Here is a 22,015-nt window from a genome sequence, read left to right on the forward strand (position 1 = left end):
ACTGGCTCCACACTAAATATATATAGATAAATCAGGAATGAGAGGAGATACTTTACCCTATCATAATTGTCCTTTATACAGGAGAGATCAGATATCTAACGAAACATTTTATACTCGCTAAAAATTAACTCCAATATCTATTAGAGTAACCACTCATGTAGTGCAACGTATGGGGGCCTTATTGTGAATTTCAAATCATGCATCAAAGAATGATCAAGAAAATTTCTAGCTCCTTATGATCCAAGGTAAGATGATAGCAGATAAAACAAAAACAAAACAAGATGTTGTTGCCTAATTTAGCTCGAGGTGGACTTCTTCAGTGACAATGACCCAACCAAGATATTTACATGGCATAGATCATTTCCCCGCTGCTTTCAATGTCGAGGTCTGGATCGGAGTAAAAATCCTCCATATCGTCGTCGTCAAGTTCCAGACTACCGAAAAGGTGCTGGTTGAGTCCAGTCGTGCCAACTGCAGGGATAGTTGCCTCGGCCAAGATCTGCATTATCTCGTCGCTGCTTTGCATCGGTTGGTCAGGCTCTTCATACTGGCTGCTCATTGTGTTGTCATCCATCAGTTCGGCTGGAAGGTTCTTCAAGAACCACTCATGGTTGCGTATCTCGGGAATTGAAATTCTCTGCAAGTTCAGGTATTCAGTAAATAGGTTGAGGAATCGTGAATTATCATCAAAGTATAACTCATGAGAGGATAAATGAAGCTATATCACTTTAACAGATAATATACGTTCGATAAAAAAGGATATGGATATCGTTATTTAAGTGCAAATGCTGGTGTCTACATTTAAGTTGTGTTTAACAACAAATTATTAAGATTACTTGCTCTAAACTATGTGCCTTGTGTGCAAGAGCTTACTGTGGCAGGATTATCAACGAAGATACTCGAGATCAAGTGTTGACATTCAGGAGATATGGGAATGTTCTCCGGAATCGAATATTGAACGTTCAGTATACACTGTAGAGCATACCGCAACAAAGTTAGATGATACAAATGCAATATCCATTCAGTAATATCTTAATAGATATTACCTCTATTGTATTTCGAAAATTTTTAGGCTTCTCTGGGTCCTCGAAGGGATATGCTCCGACTAACATTACATATAAAGTGACTCCACAAGACCACACATCAGCTATCTACATAAACTAATATCAATGTCAGGACATGGAAGTATCACAAAAGAAGAGAATAGATAACCAAAAAAAGATACATGAATGAACGTAATTATGACATAAAAGAAGATGACAACAATATTTGAGATGAAAAAAAAGACCATTGATTTTTATTCTGAAAAGTGAAAAAAAATGAAGAGAGTACTGTAATTAGAGACTAGTCAAAAATAACTTCTTGTTCTAGATGCACTAAATGGAACTTGCACATATATCGAACACTCTTAGTACGAAGCTCAATCATGGGGGATGAACATTGTGAGAAAGCAAAGGATTATGACTGCTAACTCGAAGCACAAGACAACACTACGAAACTGCATTAGTTTCACTGACAGAATATTTTTTTACTGTCTGTCCATAGTTGTGAAATACAAATTTTGCTTACTAGTTCCAGATTTTACAACCAGAACATTAAGTTGGTATTTTACTTTGTAACAACTATAAGACTTCCAATTTCCCAGTGCTTTCAATCCCATAGAAATATCATTAAGACCATGCAAGCAACTGAGGCATCGGATCATTAAGTAGAGCACGAAGATGTTTGCTTGAGATATGTTCTTGAAATATGCCATTGAGTAGATTAGACTTAGTTTTCAATTTCTTAAGTGAGGAAAATGAGAGGAAAGAAAAGGAAACGGAGTGAGACAAGGTTAAAGGGAGAGCCTCTAATACATGAGCTAGGAGATAAGTCATTTATGGTTGTATAAAAGAGCTCTCAAAAATAAATTAAGAGATCTTCATTTTAATAAAAAATTCTTCCCCTTTGTGAAACTTTTTCCATTTGAGGTCGCATCATTTGGCAGTGAGGTTTGTTCTCTTCCGTGCTACATCAGTTGGTATATGAGTTTTGTTTGTTTTTGTTCTGCATCAATCTCTCTCTTAGTTGGATGTCATCATTAAGGAAGGATACTCTCTTTTTTAGAATGACTATAATACACATATTTTAAAAAGGATTTCTTGTACAAACAAAGTAGAGAAAAAAAAATCAATTATGTGGTATCCCTCCCTGATTTCTTGAGGAACAACAGATTACATTGGTTGGAGACAAAGAGAGCAATGGAAACTCTTCCTCTCCTTCAACAAACAAAGGTTGATCCTCTCATGATACCTTGTTTTCACTTGAGTGATTTCCTCTCCCTCCTCATTCCCAATTTGGAGAGATAGATAATTACACTAGCCAGAGGGATGAAGAGGGGCATAGATTGCTTTCCTCTCCTTGAAATTTTCTCCCAAACTAGGCTTCACTTCCCTTGAACACACCCCGTCCTGGTTACCTTTAGATTCCTCCATCCAAAAACTATCATTCATATGGCTATCTCACTGAGATAGGAAATCAGTCACATACAGGTCTTGCTTTAAAATAATTGAGCAGCAAGGAATTAAAAAAAAAAAATTGGTGAAGGCAGGAACAGTTTAATGTTATCAGTCCAATGAGGAAAGATTAAGTGATAGAGCATGATAAAGATCTCAAAAGAAACAAACATCTCTATGTGCACGTCAATTGTAAGATCCAGATGCACAGTGACAAGATAGTATAATCGAAGATGGGATGATACAATATACAACTTTTTTCACAGCGAATCATGTTCCATAAGAAAATATATGAAGATGGGATGATTAAATGGTTAAACTTAACACCTATAAAATATAGTCAGACCATCTTTACTTGGGTTGAAATCAAATTATTGTCATGGTGAAAAATACTACATAAGAAAACTTACCTTGCCATCATATTCTTTCTTACGTAGCACTTCAGGAGCAATATATGCAGGAGTTCCCACTGTGGACTTTGGTTGTGAATGCAGAACAGATGACTGAAAATACAGAATATCAGCAACAGAAGGGAAGAAAAATAGAAGCAGATGAATACAAGTATTTTCTGTTCATCCCTGGTACATAATAACCAAATAGTAATTTGTACCTTGGAATATCCAAAATCACATATCTTCAGACGAGGAGCAACACTTCCATCTAACAAAGTATTTTCAAGCTTCAAATCACGGTGGCATACTTGCTTGACAATAAAGAGACCACGAATCAGTTGAATAGAATACATGTCCACAGAACCTATGAATAGTTTCATTTAACATACCATTGAGTGACAGTAGCTAACTCCAGATATAAGTTGCTGGAAAAAAAATCGTGCCTTCAAGAAAAAGCTAAAGTCAGAAGCAATTTGTGATGAAGTATGAATAAGTAACTTGTCATAAAATAGAACCTCATCCTCACTGAAGCGTCCTGCATTGCAAATTCGTTCAAAAAGCTCACCACCAGAAGCATATTCCATAACAATCGCCAAATGGGTCGGAGTTAAAATAACCTAAGAAGATTGTAGCAAAGAAGGCTAACAGAACAGCTAAATTTTTAACCAAAACAAGTGGATTGTATCTTCAGACAAGAACTTACCTCTTTAAATCTGATTATATTAGGGTGCCTCAACAACCGATGGTTAATTATCTCTCTTTTAACATTTTCATCTATCTGCATAAACAAAAAGACAATCAACGAAGTCAGCATCAGAAGGGTAAGCTTATTGCATGCATAGTGATAGTGATCTTCAAATGTTGTAGTCATATGTTGTAGTCATACATGTGGCTAATCAAGCAGATTTTAAACTAATTAACAAAAATGATCCGATGGAAAACTCCCAACAATGAAATTCTATGGAGCCAACTTTTTGACCATTATCAGTTAGGAAATAAATAAACTAAAGAACCTAAATGATATAGTTTATACTTTAGAAATGGAACAAGAACCACATTATTTAGGACTTAAAAGATGCAAATAAGATAATCATGATACAGTTGAATTAGTTCAGGGATTGATTTCTACTATTCCCTACCAAGTTCAAAGTTTTGAGATTTCAAAACATCTTAAAGAACAAATACAATGATCGAACAATATTGTGCAAATGTGCATAACAAATGGAACTTACTAATACCCTGCATCATGGTTTAAAGTGCCGTGCTGAGATGGTCGAAACGGACAAAACATCTCGTTCCACTCAGCGACCGACAACAACACGACCCCGGCACCAGACCCGTGACAGGTGCGACGTGTTGCGCGATCCCGTGGTCACAGCGGAGAGGTTGCTCGACCCTGCAACAACAGCGGAGGGGTTGCATAACCCTTCCGCTTCTGCCGCGGAGGCATCATGCGACCCTGCGATGACTGCAGCAGAGGGGTCAGACGGCCAACGCGGTCGCGCCGAAGGAGTCACGCAATCCCCACGACCATGGCTGGTCGCGCAACACCGCGACAGCGCCGAAGTCGTGCGGGCTCGCGAGTGGTGTCGGATTTCAATTTTTTTAAAATTAAACTTAGGTTAATTATTTTAATCAACTCCTAGCTACGATGAAGATAATCTAAAGAGACTTTATTAAATCCTAATAAAATTATCTAATTAATTTTATATTTCATTTATTTTAATTTAAAAATTATAATAATTTATTTATTTATCTATTTTCATATCTTTTTCTTTTTTTAAGATTATTTTTTATATTGTTTATTTTTTAAATATTTATGTTAAATATTTTAGTTTTTAATTAATATATTTACATTTGAAAAATACCGAAACTATATTGGCACGACACGATACGGTACCGAAACCGTATCGTTTCGGTCCAGGACCAAAATCTTGGCATGGATCGAAATTTTAAACCTTGCTCTGCATAGCCCTCGCTCCTATCAAGATTCATTAGCCTAAAAGGCATCTTCAAAAATTGGGAAAACCAAATGTTAACATGTTATGAAGGACTGCATTGATACTACAAATACAACTTTTGTTTTATAAACTAGATATTGTATCTATTCGATAGCAACTAGCATAAAAATAAACAGCAAGGACCATGGCAGTGTCGCACAAGATCTTGAGATCTAATCTCGCTTTCATCATTACTTAGATGGGTTTGCTTTACTCTCAATGATAAAAAAACACAATCAAAGAACACATTTATAAATGCAGAACATGGAAGGAGAAAAATAACAGAGTCACATTATATCTGCAGCCTTCTACTATGTCCTAGCGAATTCTGACCAAAAAATCATAACCATGATAATTTTTTTTTTTAAAAAAACAATTGACTGTGATTTCAAGCCCTTCCAGATTCACAGAAAAACAGAGGAAGTTCATAAAACCTAAGCATGCAAGTTGTACAAAAAGGGAAGACTATCAGACAAATTCAAAAGCAAATCACTAATCACTAGCATGCCAAGACCAACCAATCGCTTCATAATCTAAAGATGATTATGCCCGTCAAGCTACGATTATGCCAACAAAGAGTATAAATTCCTATCATATCGCAGGAAAAGATAAGAAGCAGGCTTCCTTGTATCGTGATCTAAAAAAGGCAGGCAATTATCGTAATTTAACCAGGAACAAGCAAGTTAAAAAAAAATCACAGAAAAAAAAGCCACGCCAAGTCGGATTACAATGATACCTTCACAATCGACTGGAATATAAGAAGCAGCACCTCAGCATGTTAAACTAGCTATTAAATTCACAGGCCCTGTAACTGTTAAGCTCTAAGTTCTACAAAGCAGGATAACACAAAATGAGGATCTAACTCACCATAAATAGAATCTTGAATTGTCAATTTGACAATTGTATTGTCAATTTGCCAAAAATATAATTTTTATGAGAAAGGAAGTTGAAAGATTTGGCGATACTGATATAAATTTTAATCAAACTGGCCCATCAAATAAGAACTTGCTAAGATCAACTAGCTAAAAGTCCTGTGAGAATGGGAATTTTTTATACGAGATAAACATAAATAGACACTAACCTTCTCGCCTCTCTCGATGTACTTGACCGCGACGAGCTCCTTGGTCTGCTTGTCCCTCATCAACCTGGCGATCCCGAAGTTCCCCGACCCGATGTCCCTCACCAGATCGTACCGGTCGCTGTCGTGCATTATCGGCAGATCCATCGCCGGACCAACCGTGAGCGCAGCACGATGCGTGGCCATCGTGGCACCGCCTTCACATCAACTTCCCTCGTTTTCCGATCAGATCAATCGCCTCGCCTCCTCAACCTTCATTCAGTCCACTCACCGGATTCTGCACTGGTCGTAAAGTGACGTCCGAGGCAGGCGGAGCCGTCCCCGTGAATTGCTCTACCTCTTCAACCTCTCTCTCTGTATCGGGGGAGATGGTCTACTGATTCGCACAACCTGCGAACCTCAATAGGAATCCACGCGATAAAGAAGGCGGGGTCGCAACACCATGCGATCGCAGGCAAATGAGATATCCAAGAAAGTGTATGGACGAGACTGCCATTCGAAAAGTTGATGCGCCCTTGACGTACGATTCAGATCGTGCGGTTGATAAGAGTTGACTATTTGAATTAATAAACCCTTAACTGCCAACTGAAGTCGATATTTAAAGAAAAAATAGAATTTTTAAAAATAAACAAAATCAAAGTAATATAAAATATGTGAAAAATAGTATGCATTTTCCTCTTTATAAATATTATATTTTTAAATAATATTTTATCAATATGAACATATACGCAATCACATGAACATATACGCAAGAAGAATGCCCATTGGTCTGAGCTTCTATATAAGGAGGCTGCAATCACATGAACATATACACAAGAAGAATCTCTCCACCTTCATTTCCCTCCTCTGTCATGCATCTCTTGCTCGGCGGATTACCTGTGGTAGCAGTCGGGTACCTCTTAGTTCGCCGTGACTACCAGTGTTTGGTGTGTATCACGGTTAGGGCTGCAAACGAATCGAGCCGGCTCGCGAGCTTTTCGAGCCGGCTCGAAAAATATTCGATTCGTATTCGAATTTATCGAATTCGAGCCGAACTCGAACATGTTCGAACTTTTTTTCGAGCCGAACTCGAACCCAAATTATATTGTTCGAGCCGCTCGCGAGCCGCTCACGAGCCTTAATATTTATTAATATAAGTTAAATATATATTAAATAAAAAAATTTCGAGCCTTTCGAACCTATTTTCGAGTAATAATTCGAATAGTTCGCGAACATGTTCGAATATTTCGAGCCGAATTCGAACCCGAACCCTAATTCGAACCGAATTCGAATCAAACATTTTAAAATTTTCGAACTTCGAATCGAGCTCGAACTCGAATATACCTATTTCGAGCCGAATTCGAGCCTTAAATTTTTCAGCATATTCGGTTCGATTCGATTCGTTTACACCCCTAATCACGGTTAATTGTTGTATCTTAGGAAATAGACGACCCCTGAAAACCTCGAAGCATAGCCGGAGGCAGCTGCATGCTCGTTCGACCACACGCTCGCTTGGCCGCTCATTCGCTCGGCCTCTTCGTTCACTTGGTCGCTCACTCGCTCGACCTCTTCGTTCACTCGGCTGCACGCCCGTCCGACCGCACGCTTGCTCGGCCACTCGCTCGCTCGACCTCTTCGTTCGCTCGGCCGCTCACTCAGTCAACCTCTCTACCCGCTCGGCTGATCTCCCTTCTCGACTGCACTACCCGGTCGACTATTCTACTAGTAGGTCACTGAGCCTAATCGGTCAGTTCTACTGCTCTGCTCGCTTGACCGCACTGTCCGGTCAACTGCTTCGCCATTCTGTCGTCTCCACCGCTCGACCTCTCAGCCACCTAGACGTTGGGTCTGCGCGATCGATCTGCCAGCTCTGTCACGCGTCGGCTCTACCTCACGACTCGCTTGACCACTTTGCCAATCTGCAATATGTGTTTAGCACTTGTTAGAAAATCAACACTCACTGACAGCCTAATTAAAATTATCAACTTAGATCATTTTGACAGATAAATAAATTTAATTTGATGTATTTAAATTTAACTAATTCCTATAATCTCCTGTAGATTATTTATCAAATACATACTATTTTAGATTATTTTCATACTCTCTATCGGCCACTTGATTAAAATGGAATAAATTCTTATAATTTATCCCATTCTAGAATAACATCACGTTGAAAGGGCGCTAAGGCGACCTCATCTTTTACCATCAGTAGTGGTTTCAAAGTCATCACCACAATAAACATGGAACTAAGGAAATCCAAGATGAGAGAAATGAAGATAATCCTAAGAAATTCACTTTGACTGTCTTTGATCTACTTTCGTATATGTTCATGTGATTGCGGTTGATAAGAGTTGACTATTTGAATTAATAAATCCTTAACTGCCAACTGAAGTCGATATTTAAAGAAAAAATAGAATTTTTAAAAATAAACAAAATCAAAGTAATATAAAATATGTGAAAAATAGTATGCATTTTCCTCTTTATAAATATTATATTTTTAAATAATATTTTATCAATATGAATGATAAAATCGGTGATTGGTTGTACTTCTGGGACGTGTGTTATCTGAAACGTTTAGGGACGAAAGTGTATAAACATCAACAAGTCTAGAAGAGGGCAAGCCAAGAACGGCGACAGGGTCGAGATCGAGAGAGACGAGATGGTTTCGGACGTAGAACTCGTGGAGCGGCTTCGGGAATTCGTCCGATGCTCCGACCTCTCCACGACTACAACTTCTTCTGTCCGCCGCCGGCTCGAGGAGGATTTCGGCATCGACCTTTCGCAGAAGAAGGGCTTCATTAGGGATCAGGTCGACCTCTTCCTGACTGAGCTTAACGAGAATAGGGAGGCGGAGGAGGAGGAGAAGGCCCACGACGGTCTCGAAGTAGCAAAGGACGAGGAAGAGAAGGCCCACGACAGTTCCGAAGCAGAAAAGGAGTTGAATGAGGAAGACGAAGAAGGAGGAAGTGCCGAGTCGGATAATGGTGATGAAGAGGAGGAGGAAGGAGATAAGGAGGACGAGGATGAGGACGGTGAGGAGAATGATGATGGAAAAAGCAGCAGGAAAAGAAAGTGAGTTTCTTTTGTCTTCCCGTCTTTGTTTTTTTTTCTCAACCTCTCTGTTTTGATTTGATGGCCACATGGGGAGAGTTCATTTAATTAGGGCTGACAATGAACGGTTGGATTAAAATTGCACTTTTATTCCCTGTGTAAGTTTATTGCAAGGGCTGCATTCTTGTGATGATTGAGAAGCTTTGCGTTTTTATAGGTGAACTAGACAGCCTAAAGATTTTAATTTCACTAAAAGGTTTATTATTATTGTTGTTGTTGTTATTATTATTATTATTATTATTATCATTATTTGTTAACAAAATTTCAACTCGTGGATTTGCATTATTGCGTTTCATGCAATAAGCTCTTATGACCTGGGAAACCATGATTAATGGCGAAGATTCTTATACTTCAATGCTAGTGATGTTTCACTCACTGATAGCATCACGCCGACCATGGTTTTCATAAGTTATCTGGCAACAATACACGGGGATTATCTTATAAATTTACTTTTATTCTTGATACAAAATGAAAATGTCTATTTGATTTCAGGATTGTTCACTAATTGAGCTTTAAGAAATGAAGGGACCATAGAAAGCAGAGAGGGCTAATTGGTACTTAAAGCATAGAGAGTTTGTCAAGTCAGCCTCTGCACTTGTTCTCGGTTGCATATTTTTTGGTTATGTTTTGTTTGGTTAGACCTATTTAGAAAAGGATGGATAAAAGTTGTATATATTATATTCTTTCCTAGTCATATTACTTTATTCTTTTAATGCATAATGATTCAGTTAGTACTCTTTATACAATTATACTCTCTAGTGTGCAAAATTTGCAAATGCACGGTTGTCGTCAAGTAATAAAATATTGATCCACTGTGAATCGAGTACTAGTCATAATCGTAAAGCAGACTATCTAAATCAATCAAAATCGAGAGAATCGTGAGAAAAAGAAAACAAACTAAGCAAGCAAGAAAAATTTGTGGGAGAAAATTGATTTTGGGAAGCGATTATAGGATTTTGGTTTCATCATGATGATCATTGTCACTCAAAATATTATTCACTCTTTTACCTCTGTGTTTGATAATTATGAAGGTGGTCTATCCTAAGGTAGCCGATATAAACTTTTGGAATTATATCAGTGTGTCTACCCAAACGTGGTCTCTACTTTCAAGGTAATGTTACTAAAGCGATCACTTTCTTAAGGAGGCTTCTCTCATGATGCCCATTGTCTTTTAGGTGTTATCCCCTACTTCGTGACGTCGAATCGAGATAAACCCATTAAGCTCTGTGATAGTCAATGGTGTTTTCGTGAGGTTTTGAACTATTTTTGTGAACAACCCCTCAAGTCTCGAACTTTAGGGGTCAGAGAATTGGGTTTACCTTTTGGTCCTTCCCCGCATCCTGTAAGATATGAAAACACATGCTAGTGTCGTAGTACTGTATGCATGCTGAAATAGGATCATAAATCAAACACGTATAAAAAGAGATAAATTAATATAAAATAAGTGCCAACAATGCATTAGGCTACTCCCTCATCTTAGAATTAGGAGACTACTCCATGAAGATGGAGGTACAAGCAAAAGACTTGAAGAAAAGCGTTCTACAACTCAAATCAAAGAGAAGAGAGAAGAAATGTTTAGTCTTGGTGTCCGTAGTTGTCTTCGAGTTGATCTTCATGCTCCTCGGTGAACGGGATCTCGACGGCTCCTTAGAAACGACTCTCTCCCAAGGTTCCTTGTCACAAGGAAACCCCTCTTAGGGAAGGGGAGAACCCCTTGATCCTAGATGCCTTAAACCAGTGCCCCCTTAGTTCTTTTATAGCCTCCAAGGATACCAAAACTAACAAACTTTCATAAAAAGTTGAGGGCACTTTTTTAAAATACAAAATTTCCTTAAAAAGGGGCTCCAACACACGTCCACAAAAATGATGTTTTTGGGGCTTTAAATTGGGTTGTTACGGGTTCCACTCTATACCAGAATGAGCTTTGATTTGATATGTTGTTGCTTCTGAAAGTTTGCTCTACTATTAACACGACCGTGTTATAAAGCACGACCTGACCATTTTTCTCCAATGATGTACGACCGTGCATCACGCTGGAAAATCGTGTTCCAAGGATTTTTGACTCTGTTTAAGCTCCAAATTCACGTCCTGTCAATAAAAACGTGCAAAGAGCAGATCTCTGAATAAAAATGATAAAAACAATGCAAAAGTAATGAATGTATGTCAACTATGTTCATGCAACGAAATAAAATGTATGCAAAATAATACTGAAAACTATGCATGAAACACACACATCACTATCCTTGTATTTCTTTGAATTATCATGCTTTGGTTGGCTTTTGACACACTCGTGATTAGTTCCAGGTATTATTTTCACACAAGCTCCTTCAGATTTGCATAAGAGAATTATGTATCTAGTTTTCTATCAACCTACAAATTGGTGGGGTTTTTTTTATGTTGGATGATACTTGTACAATATATGGGTGGACTCTTCCAATATTGAACATCATGATGCTACTCTATCTTTATGTTCTCGGTCATATTAAGTATTTGCAAGGTTTATTTTTGTTATAATGACCGTTGATCCCACGCACAGCTTATAAATGCTCAGTTGGTGTTTTGTGTGAGCTTAAAAAGTTAAACTCCCTAGTTTGTTTTGGCTGAAGTTAAACTTCCTAGCTCACTGTGAATCATGTTTTATAGACTGAATGAAGAATTTGTCATTTCCCCCATTATTTCTTTATTTATGGTTTTGGTTTACCCTTTTTTTAGTCAATGAAATGTTATTATATGCTTCCCTGATATGTTTTATTTGGATCCTTAATGTAAGGACTAAGGAAATCAGTAAGGAAGTCAAGAAACGAGGTGGTGGTTTTACCAAACTCTGCAGTCTTTCCCCTCTACTACAGGATTTTGTTGGGGAAACTGAGTTAGCTAGAACTGAGGTAATGCTTATCAAAATATGTTGTATGTAGTTTGCCTCCTTTCACTTCCATTTGGTGTTCTTATTGGTGAAAGAGATTTGCTCATCATTATTTTAATTTCTGTTATGATTTTCTCCATTATATTGTTTCAGGTTGTTAAGAGGCTATGGACTTATATTCGTGAAAAGGACTTGCAAGATCCAAAAAATAGAAGAAAGATCATATGTGACGAGAGATTGCACACTCTTTTTAATGTCAATAGCATTGACATGTTTCAAATGAACAAAGCTTTGTCAAAACATATTTGGCCTTTGAACTCTGAAGAGAGTAATGCACATAATCTTCTTAAATACTAGTCCATTTGAGTTCCTATTTGTTGCATGGTATATACGCATGTCTTAGACGACACTACTTGGACATTCCATTTTTGAAAAAGTCTCACATTTTACTGATACTGCTTTTATGTCTTTCTTTATCTTGTTTTTTAGATAGAATTCAAGGTAGAGAAATAGAAATACTCTTGCTTTTTTTGTGTTTATGAGATCACACTTAATTTTCATCTGATTCTAGTGGAAATAAAATAGAGAAAATGAATCGAATTAAATTCATACATTTTCTCTATATCCATCCAAGTAAACAAGCAAAATTGATCATTTCATTACATTTTATTTCTCTTTTCCTATTCAAGTAGACAAACACTAAAGACATGACTGTATAGAAATAACTCTCAAGCACTTCTGCTTCCTGCTTTCTACTTACGAGAGAGAAAGTTTAATTTTGATCAATTCTTTTATATTGATTAACTGATCATGAGTAAGTTTGTTCTTGCAAATGTTTAGGAAGTGCTATTAAAAATCAATGTTTGAAATTTTTTAGTTTATTAAAGGATCCCTAGGGAAACACTTATGAATTGTAAGAAGGCTGAACATCTAAAATTATCAGTATGTTGGTTTTCCTGTTCCAGAAGTTCGATGTAGGATTTTATACTAATTGTATGGTAATTTAGTAATGTGTAAAGTAAGAAACAAAGAATTGTAGCTTGATCTAGTGCTGGAGGTAGAATGTTGAGTGACAACATACAACTTGTGAGATGATCCTGATTAAGTCTCTACTTGATGAATGCAGTCCTACTAGCATTGAACCAATGGGTATGCACTGTGATAGTCAGTCATCTGTATTAAACACATTAAAGTTCCTTTCAAGATGTTCTCATGTTCAAGAAAATTGGCATACCATATACTCCCGAAGAATAGATTACTGGCATCCTAACTAAACCACTCAACAAAAGTAGTCTATGTTTTTATGTAATTAGCTGTACACTCCAATTTTAGGGGGGCTAATAGAATATTCCTAAATAAACATAGTCCTATATGTATAATTTCTAGTTAATTAGTTAAACCTGGAGGCTGTATGCATGAGTTGCATTTTTTGGCTTTGTAGAAATAACTCATTCTCTTATTTCTGAGCTCACTGATCGACCCATCCTAGGGGCAAATATCTTGTCCTAACATTTGGGAAAAATGGGGTATTTTTTCCACATTTCATGAAGAATCTCTAAATTATTTTTTTCTGTGATTCAACAGGCCCAGTTGCTCCAGTAAAACCAAAAGAAAGTAACAAGAAGCCCAAGAAAGAAAGTGATGGTTAGGATCTCCCAAAGCTTAAGCTAGAATCCTCATTATGATACTGCAGAAACAAAGTTCTTATTGATCTTTGCTAAATGATCTTAACAGGTCAGCGTCAAAAAGGACAATCAGGCTTTCTTATGCCCCTTCGCCTATCTAATGAACTCATACAATTTTTTGGAACTGGTGAGGATGCACTGTCAAGGGCTGACGTTGTCAAAAGGATGTGGGCTTACATAAAAGGAAACAATTTGCAGGTATATTGATTGATTCGGATGGCAATTGTGTTATATGCCAACCACAATTTTAATTCGCAGTCAAGGCTCTCTTGTTCAGATTTGAAAACCAAACTGAATCTTTAGTTGAGTCCAGTTTTCATGAAAAGGTTTGGTTTGCAGCTTGAAGCTTTCAATATAAAGTTGGGTTTGGTTTGATTTTCTCAATTCTGAATGAAGCAAATTGGAGAATCAAAGTTATAATTGTTTAAATAATTTTATAATTGTAGGCAATATCGGTTTTAAAATTTAGTATTCTGGAAAAGTTGGAATCAAATTAAAGTAGATTGTATGTTAAAATATTTGGATTTGCTGTTGAAGTTACGAAATTTGAAGATAATCATTTTCTAATTTTATGTTCCACATTTTTTACAATAAATGAAAATAACAAAGTGGTTTTGTTGGTGTTGGTTTTTTAGTGAGTATTTTTTCTCACTTGATGTTTTTAATACCATAACCTTTTCATTCATTGTTCAAGGATCCTGCTGATAAGAGGAACGTTATCTGTGATGAGAAACTTAAAGAGCTTTTGAAGGTTGATTCCTTCCACGGGTTCACAGTATCAAAGTTACTGACACCTCATTTCATCAAGTCAAAAGAGTGAGATGAAACTTCTAATACCTTTTCTAAAATACGTGGAGATGGAAAATTTTGTGTTTTAGTTAACTGACCAATGTATGTTTGAACATTTTGGTTCTTAAGATTGACAACTAATGAATTTTAAATGACTTTATGTCTATTTAAATAGTTGGATTGAACTACTAAATTTAGGTACAAAGCATTCCAATATCAAAGCTTTGGGTCAATATTTGTTAAGAAGCCTTTCAAGGATGCTTGACCATCTGTGGACTTTTGACATTGAAGTGTCAATTTTGTTTGCAGTGCATCCCAGTTGTATGAAGCATACACATTATACGTGAATAAATTTGGTTGCTGAAATTAGAGGAATTGTATTTCCATTATTTGCTTGAGGGAAAGTGAATTTGTCGACACTTGAAAGTTATTAGTTTTATTTTTCTTGCTCCCATATATTTTACTCTAGTGAGCTATGAATTAAGAAGGCATGAAAGAGCACACCTCTCTGGATAATCAATATACAAAAAAAAATTCCCTAAAAGTTTTCCTGTTATTTTCTGAACTTCACTGAGGCAGAACCTATAGTTAACGTGCTATATGATGATTCTGTTGCATGAAATCATAGCTGACAATATATACTGGTCAGCTTAAAGTTGAGTGTTATTCATAATATATAGCTGGTATAAGCTGCTTATTTAGCTCACTTTAAAATTTAATTCAAATTTATTGTAATTTGGATTCTAAACATTTAGTCTCGAAATATTTTCAAATGTAGTGTGAACTTAACTAAAATGTCAATGCTGCAAGTTTAAATTTCCACTTACTGCAATTTAGATTATTGGTGACTTCTGTGATGCAAGATGAACTAGTATCAGTCTGAATTCTGTTATAACTGAAAATTATCTGGATGGCGACACTCATGCAGCAATTTGTTGTTCTTGATGCTTTGGTTGGTGCATTCTGGAATCCTTTTTTCATTCATATCTCCTGTCTTTAATCGGATAATACAAACAAATTAAGATAGCAATTCACATTCAGTTCTGATGACCCATTTTCCAATCTGAGGCGTCAACCAATGAAGGAGTTTCTTCTTACATGGAGAATGCACTTAGGCTATGGAGTTTCCAGATTCATAGATCCTCAAGCTCTACTTTCCTACCCTTTCTCCAGCCTTTATAATACTCTCTGGGCATCCTGATTTCAATGACTTGTCGTTTTCTATACATTTTGCGTGTGTTTGCTGTGTCTGCCCTGTTTTGGCCTCATTTTGTTCTAGCCTCAATTACTGACTCAAGTGTATCATGTGTTTTTTAGATTAATATAAATTTGAGAGGGAACCAGCCCTCTCAAAAAATCTTTTTTTTTTAAAAAAAATTGTCAGGATGGAGATCCAACCTTGGGTAGGTCTCAATCCTGCCCTGGAATGATGGGTGTTTCATGTGTGCCTCAAAAGATACTATGATTTAAATAATTAACACTATGTTTTAATTTATGGTGTGGTATGCATTACCTTTCAATATCTAGTATAGTATGTTAAGATAAATAATAAAAAAGGAGCAACAAATTCTACAATTAGATAAGCTGAATCCATTATATGATTTAATGATTTTGAATATTACTAGTTACATTTTAATTACATGAACGAGTGGAGGAAACCAGAAACAATTCTAGTTATTGTAATAAAAATGATTTAATGATTTGAGTATTACTAGTTTTATCGTGCATAGAGCCTATGGGGAGATAAGATTTCTGGAAGTTGATCTTGAATAGTTGCAATAAACACGGTTTGTGATGTTGTTGATTAGTAGTATTATGACCATTCCAATGATAAATGAATGACAGCGCCGTATGTAAAGAATTTGATAGGAAATGCGAATAGGCTAATTTGGTTCATAAGATTGTTGTGTGCTAAGGTCCAGATTAGAGTCTTATAAGTATGGCTTTCACACTCCTTAACTATGATGATTGAGGGAAGCATGACGAATGAAAACCTTCTCAAGAAAAAAAGAGATAGATGCTGGTGAAATAATGCATGGGTGTGGAATTTTGAACACCTCATCTTGTTTCTTGCTTTTTGACGTGTGGATTTATATTTCATTGATGAATGTGCATTTATTCCAATTAGGTTCCTTGTATATGTTTAATATTCATGTCTGATACTCTCTATGCTTAGTTATTGTCCTATTTTAAGCATCACTATCTTTAATTTGGTATAATTTAGTAAGAATTTAATATCTTTAATTTGATGTGATGTCCTTTGATTTGGTAAGAGTATACTGGGACTAGTCTGTTTCCTAATTAGTTGTTATTAAGAGTAAGAGTATACTGGGATTTGGTAAGAGTAAACTGGGATTTGTTTGTATTGAGCCTATATGCACTAAACATATTTCGATTAACAAAATTTTTCTTTTCGATTCTCTGTGTTTGATCATTTTTTTCTCTATAGAAACAGTTATCTTTTGCTTTGTCAATTTCATCCTAATTGTCTTTGTGATTTGAGGTTCAATTTTGATGTTGCATCGATTCATTACTACCTTATAATGCTAATGCTTGTAGTTGGGACCTCAATCTGATAAATTTTCATTGTTTGGTGAAGTCAGCATATGAACATAAGAGGGAGAGTTGTAAAATCTTCACATAAATGTTTGTTGAAGACTAACATTCTTCCATTTGTGTATTAGGCTTATGCATAGAATGTTTAGGCTTATAATTTTGTTCATCATTTATTTATCTATGTTAACAATTCTAATTGCATTTGTTATGTGGCAGACATTTTACTTCCCTTTCGATTGTAACTTTCTACTTTGAGCTACTGTCACTATTCCATTCTTTCTAAGCTTGAATTGCAGTCCGCCAGAAAGGCAAGCGAAATTCTAATGGTGGTGATCTTCAGTTGTACAAGATAACTATGTTATTGGGAATTACTTTGTAAATAGATTTCTTCATTTTTTGCCACGAGTTAATGGAGATATTTGAAAATTGACAGATGTATATTGTCTGTTCTTTACCTTCTTTTGTCCATACTTATTATATCCATCATAAAAATCCAGCCAGAACATTTAGATAGTTACTTCGTATCTTCCATACCTCAGCTCAGTGAACTTTCTAATGTCTATGAGATTGTCCCAAGAGAAATATCTATGGAAGCTATTATCATTGCACACCAAAAAATTCCTGATTGTCATGCAGAAATTGATTTTTTGCTTTGATTTGCTGGTCTTTATCTAATTGCTAGCATTGCTGTTTCTTAAAATCCTTTTGCTGTCTAATTCATTGTCTATTTATAATTAGAAGTGTAAACAAGCCGAGCTTAGCTCTTCAAACTTGTTTATTTATTAAAAATCTCATCGTGCTTGAGCCAAGCCCTATTTAGCTTGTTTATCCAGTGTAAAAGAACTGCTTGATTATAATCTGTTTACAGTCCTATTGATAATTGAAATTATTTAATTTATTTAGCTTGTTCATCCAGTGTAAAAGAACTTGATTTGTTCAAATGCCCATTGTGCCTTTGGGTTCTTATTTATTTCGTCCATTTTGATACTGACATCGAAACAACAGTTTGGTGCCTTGCCCCAGCTCAAACCATGAAATTGGTGTTTTAACCTTCTACACAGACAGGGATCGACCAGGTTTCTGATACTGGGTTTTAATCGAAATGGTGTCTTCTAGTATGTAGTTGATGCAACATCTAACAAATTTTCATGGTTGGCATTTCAGAACCATTTGTCATTGTAGAGGCATTTGGAGGTAGTCCACGCGTGGCGAATCCTCAAAGGAATAGGCTAATTGCTTCACATGGAACTACCATCTGGGTGATAAGGTGAAGAAAACAACTTAAAACTTTCATATCATGCTTCCAGTTTTAAATCTTCACAGCTACTATCAAGACTCAACGGCTATTCTAATTATAGAGAAACATTCTCTTCCACCAAATTACCTTATGATACAAGCTTCTCTTATTGATGTAGATTCTGTGTTGTTTTTGTGCTGGTTGGCTTTCCATTGTCTCACACATCTTCATAACTATGAACTAGAACACTGAAAGTATTCTAATTTGGGTCAGAAATGGTAGTAGATACAAATATTTTTGTTAGTTTATGCTTGATTCATAGAAAAGCTGGGGCAGTTGCTGCATTTGTTAAGTTCAGAATAAGCATAGGTTTTACTTGGATATGGTCGAGTTGGCCAATTGTTACATAGAAAACTGATGACCTTTTCCTGCACAATAAGCCCAAATTCCTCAAGAGTCAAACTCCTTTCTTACGCAAATGAGATATTTCTCTTGGTGCAGTGGCTGGCCAAAAAGTCAACTCCATTCTTAAGCAAATATTATCTATCAAGATTTTTGGAGAGTAATGGTGTGCCTAGTTTGAATGGAATTGATAAGGAATATAATAATTATTGTTAAAAAAATAATAATAAAATTTTACTCATAAAATGAATGAGATGCTTGAGGATTTGTATCCATGGTATTTGATAGTGTTATTTGATGTCTGTAGGCAATTCTTGAAGTTTATAGTCTCAACCAGTGCAATGTTAGTTTAGTAACCCTGGTCATCTCCTTGCTCAACAAGATCAGCGGCTTTACATAAGTTTTTTTACGAACACTAGGGTAAATTGAAAAATGTAGATGGATCTTAGCGGACGGTTCATCGTCACAAGTAATTTGAACTCTTCATATGTAATATCTGGGTGATATTGGAACCCTTGGTATCTAGAGAGCTTGTCCCACCACTTACGAACTGTAAGGTTATCAGGGCGTAAATCCTGGGGCCCTGTGCAACTCATCCCACCACCACTTGCTCTCTTAGCTGTCGTGATTTATCTCCCTCGTGATGACCTGGGGTCGGGTGCGGCGAGGGCGTTGGGGGCGAGTGATTTCACCTTTTGCCACAAGAGTTACACATGACAAATGATTTCAACTCGTCTAGAAGGAACAATGAACATGTATTTCTAGATGATGAAATAATATCGTCTAAATATTTTTAACTAGCCAAATGTGGAAATAGCATCAGCATGGAGAATTTTGCCACCAACATCATATGTTATATTTGAGAGATGTCCTCAAAATAATCATTTTAAACATTATCTTATTTATTTAATAAATAAAATTTACTATTTAGGTGTGCATTCTATATATATATATGATTTGATTTTAAATTTAATTAATTAAGTCTACAATACAATGATGGCAAAAGGCGAATACACTCGCCCCCAGCGCTCCTGCCAACCCGTCCCAGGGTCAACACGGAGGAGGAAAATCACGGGCGGCTACTAGCCTTTGGAATAGTGACTAGCACATAAGGGAGGCATTTACCTCGGCTTTGCCGAGATTCGAACCCCAGACCTCATGTAAGTCTACAATACAATGTATAGTATGAAAGAGGTTGTGATTGAATCACAATTAGTGGTATTTCATCTTGTGTAATTTTGTACGTATTGAAATTTTTTCTAGTCGATAAATTAATAAAATTGAACATCATCAATTTATTAAGACTAGCATATATTATAGTCTTTGGTTTATCCAAGCAGTCAATCATCGTTGACTGGAAATATATATAGGGATGTTGAGAGTTAACATGTGAATGCTAGTTAAAAGTAACTAGTTCATCGGATGTGAACTGTTATGAAACTTCTTTACATTTCGATGAAGATCTCATTGCAGTTCAAGTGCAAGTTTACTTAGATTTAAGGTATTTAATTTATACTTTGACATCTTAGCATAACACCTCCTAGGAGGTGTAGGCCTGAGATGATTGAGTATAAGTTAATATGCTCAAAAGTATTTGAATAGCCAAAAGAGGATTCACCACTTTTATAAGGAGATGTATACTCTATGCCCACTTGTCAGGATTGTTACTTGTAAGTTTTTGGCCAAAGCAAACATATCAAGAAGAAGATCTTCTTGAACATATGTTTTTGAGTAATTTGAATACACAGGATAAGGAACTATAACTTGGGCTACGTGTGATGTAGTCAGCCTAGTGGAGATTGACACATTGACCATGTCCTGAACCAAATGGATATAAGATAAGTGAAATGAACACACACTGATAACTGTAGCTACTGAAGGGTTTAGAATATATTCTAAAGTTAACTGTGACTTTCTGATTAATTGGGGATCATGATGTACTACTAGGTCTTACTTATGATCAATTTATAATGAATGATTAATTATGAACAACCTACATAATTAGGAAGCTATTGGGTCACATGCACTACGAGTATGTCTTAAAAGCCTAAAAATAAGTTAGAGAATAAGATTCTCTAAGAGAGAGAAATTAAGTCTGGTTAGACCAGGTGAAGAATAAATATGGAAACTATTTGTCGTGACAGAAGCACTAATGGGCCACACCTTTTGTAGGTGAGTTGGGTCTACTCATGTGACATGGGTTTGAGTTTTATGTTCATGCTTCATACAAGCAAATTGAAATAACACATGTGATGTGGGCTTGTGGGCTTGTGCTTGAACCTCAAGCCTTAATGAAAAGGTATAAAAGACCTCTCCATGAAGCAAGAACTTAAGGGTTTTAGTTTTTATTTTCTCTTTGCTTGTGTAGTCACTCAACCTAAAGTTGTCACCCCCCTTTGGTGTCGTCGCCCACCTTGTGCCACTGGGTCTAATTGTTGGCTGACTAAGTTGTAGGATCGTATAGAATTTTCTTTTTCGATTTGAAAAGCAATATGTAGCAGAAAAATTAAAATAAAAAAAAAGAAATAGAGGAATCATCAGAACATAGTTGGTTTTACTTGGTTCAAAATTTTTGACGACTCTTATTCCAAAACATACGATTTTTTGATTGTATCAATTGGCGATCTACTAATAATTATAAAATCATATATAAATAAAAAAAAGTGTAACAACCTATCCTTTTTGATGTAATAAAAAATTAATTTAAATCATTACTAACACTTTAGTAGATTGAAGATCGTAGCTTGAGGTCGATGTTGTTCTGACTGTAGCAGTTGGACGTAATAGAGTTGTAGCAGAGTGGTAGCAAGAGAATGATGCACTAGAATGATCGAAGAAGTTTGTACAAAAGTTGTCTTGAATGTACCGACTAAATCCTTCTTTTAAAGGGTATTGGAGGCGCCTCCAATGTCTTAGGGGTGCCTCTATTCGAGATGATCCTCTCCATGAACTTTGGCCTCGATCTATTTGGAGGTGTCTTCATTCAGCTGAGGGTGCCTCCAATGCTCCAACATGAGGTGTCTCCATCAACTCGAGGCGCCTCTAGTGCTGAAGTTTTGTCCTCCACGCTTATCTACTTAGGGGCGCCTCCACTCACCTGAGGCATCTCCAAGCATTCACTTGGGGCACCCTTCATCACTCGCGGCACCTTAATCACTGTTCATCCAAAGTTTTTTTTTTTCATTTGTCTCCTAAAAAACATGTTAGTCCAAATAATAAAATTTCCTACAAAATAAAGTTAGCATAGATGCATAAATTAATTTATGAATTAGATTCAGTCTTACTAAATCCAGAATCTAGTTTTGGTCTCAACTTAAATTTTCAAGATCTAAATTAGACCAGTACCTATAGTCCCATTGGGACTTGTCTTCACTGAATTTCTTTTCTCTAGCGACTTACCTTATCATAATCACTTGACTTGTCATCTG

General features: G+C 36.3%; 2 protein-coding genes across 5 annotated transcripts; one reads left to right on the forward strand and one right to left on the reverse strand.

The window, feature by feature from the left end:
* Positions 1–198: 198 nt before the first annotated feature.
* LOC122047128 (serine/threonine-protein kinase SAPK10-like) lies at positions 199–6,385 on the reverse strand. 3 transcript variants are annotated; one of them, XM_042608199.1, is made up of 9 exons: positions 5,969–6,384; positions 3,591–3,665; positions 3,403–3,504; positions 3,277–3,330; positions 3,106–3,198; positions 2,906–2,998; positions 1,047–1,151; positions 874–972; positions 199–637 (listed from the first exon to the last, which is right to left on the reverse strand). In XM_042608199.1, the coding sequence occupies exons 1-9, from the start codon at positions 6,149–6,151 to the stop codon at positions 344–346; spliced, it is 1,098 nt and encodes a 365-aa protein (XP_042464133.1). In that variant the 5' UTR covers positions 6,152–6,384; the 3' UTR covers positions 199–343. The 3 variants fall into 3 exon arrangements, with proteins under 3 accessions (XP_042464133.1, XP_042464134.1, XP_042464135.1); XM_042608200.1 differs by lacking the exon at positions 874–972; XM_042608201.1 differs by lacking the exons at positions 874–972; positions 1,047–1,151 and having other exon boundaries at positions 5,969–6,385.
* A 2,105-nt stretch (positions 6,386–8,490) lies between these two features.
* Positions 8,491–18,488, forward strand: LOC122047129 (upstream activation factor subunit spp27-like). Of its 2 annotated transcripts, XM_042608202.1 has the most exons (8): positions 8,491–9,016; positions 11,826–11,940; positions 12,072–12,246; positions 13,503–13,562; positions 13,653–13,801; positions 14,298–14,419; positions 17,954–18,024; positions 18,113–18,488. In XM_042608202.1, the coding sequence occupies exons 1-8, from the start codon at positions 8,604–8,606 to the stop codon at positions 18,217–18,219; spliced, it is 1,212 nt and encodes a 403-aa protein (XP_042464136.1). In that variant the 5' UTR covers positions 8,491–8,603; the 3' UTR covers positions 18,220–18,488. The 2 variants fall into 2 exon arrangements, with proteins under 2 accessions (XP_042464136.1, XP_042464137.1); XM_042608203.1 differs by lacking the exons at positions 17,954–18,024; positions 18,113–18,488 and adding an exon at positions 17,165–17,402 and having other exon boundaries at positions 8,493–9,016.
* Positions 18,489–22,015: the final 3,527 nt, after the last annotated feature.

The sequence above is a fragment of the Zingiber officinale genome, chromosome 2B (assembly GCF_018446385.1).
Source record: "Zingiber officinale cultivar Zhangliang chromosome 2B, Zo_v1.1, whole genome shotgun sequence".
Classification (NCBI taxonomy): Eukaryota; Viridiplantae; Streptophyta; class Magnoliopsida; order Zingiberales; family Zingiberaceae; genus Zingiber; species Zingiber officinale.

What these genes read in the sequence shown, in the direction of transcription:
- LOC122047128 (XM_042608199.1), bottom strand. Translation starts at nt 6,151, where the DNA reads ATGGCCACGCATCGTGCTGCGCTCACGGTTGGTCCGGCGATGGATCTG. An exon ending in GACGCTTCAGTGAGGATGAG is followed by an intron (nt 3,331 to 3,402) that starts GTTCTATTTTAT and finishes TTTTTCTTGAAG; the next exon opens with GCACGATTTTTTTTCCAGCA. An exon ending in ATTTTCGAAATACAATAGAG is followed by an intron (nt 973 to 1,046) that starts GTAATATCTATT and finishes TATGCTCTACAG; the next exon opens with TGTATACTGAACGTTCAATA.
- LOC122047129 (XM_042608202.1), top strand. Translation starts at nt 8,604, where the DNA reads ATGGTTTCGGACGTAGAACTCGTGGAGCGGCTTCGGGAATTCGTCCGA. An exon ending in GCCCAAGAAAGAAAGTGATG is followed by an intron (nt 13,563 to 13,652) that starts GTTAGGATCTCC and finishes TGATCTTAACAG; the next exon opens with GTCAGCGTCAAAAAGGACAA. An exon ending in CATTTCATCAAGTCAAAAGA is followed by an intron (nt 14,420 to 17,953) that starts GTGAGATGAAAC and finishes TCGAAACAACAG; the next exon opens with TTTGGTGCCTTGCCCCAGCT.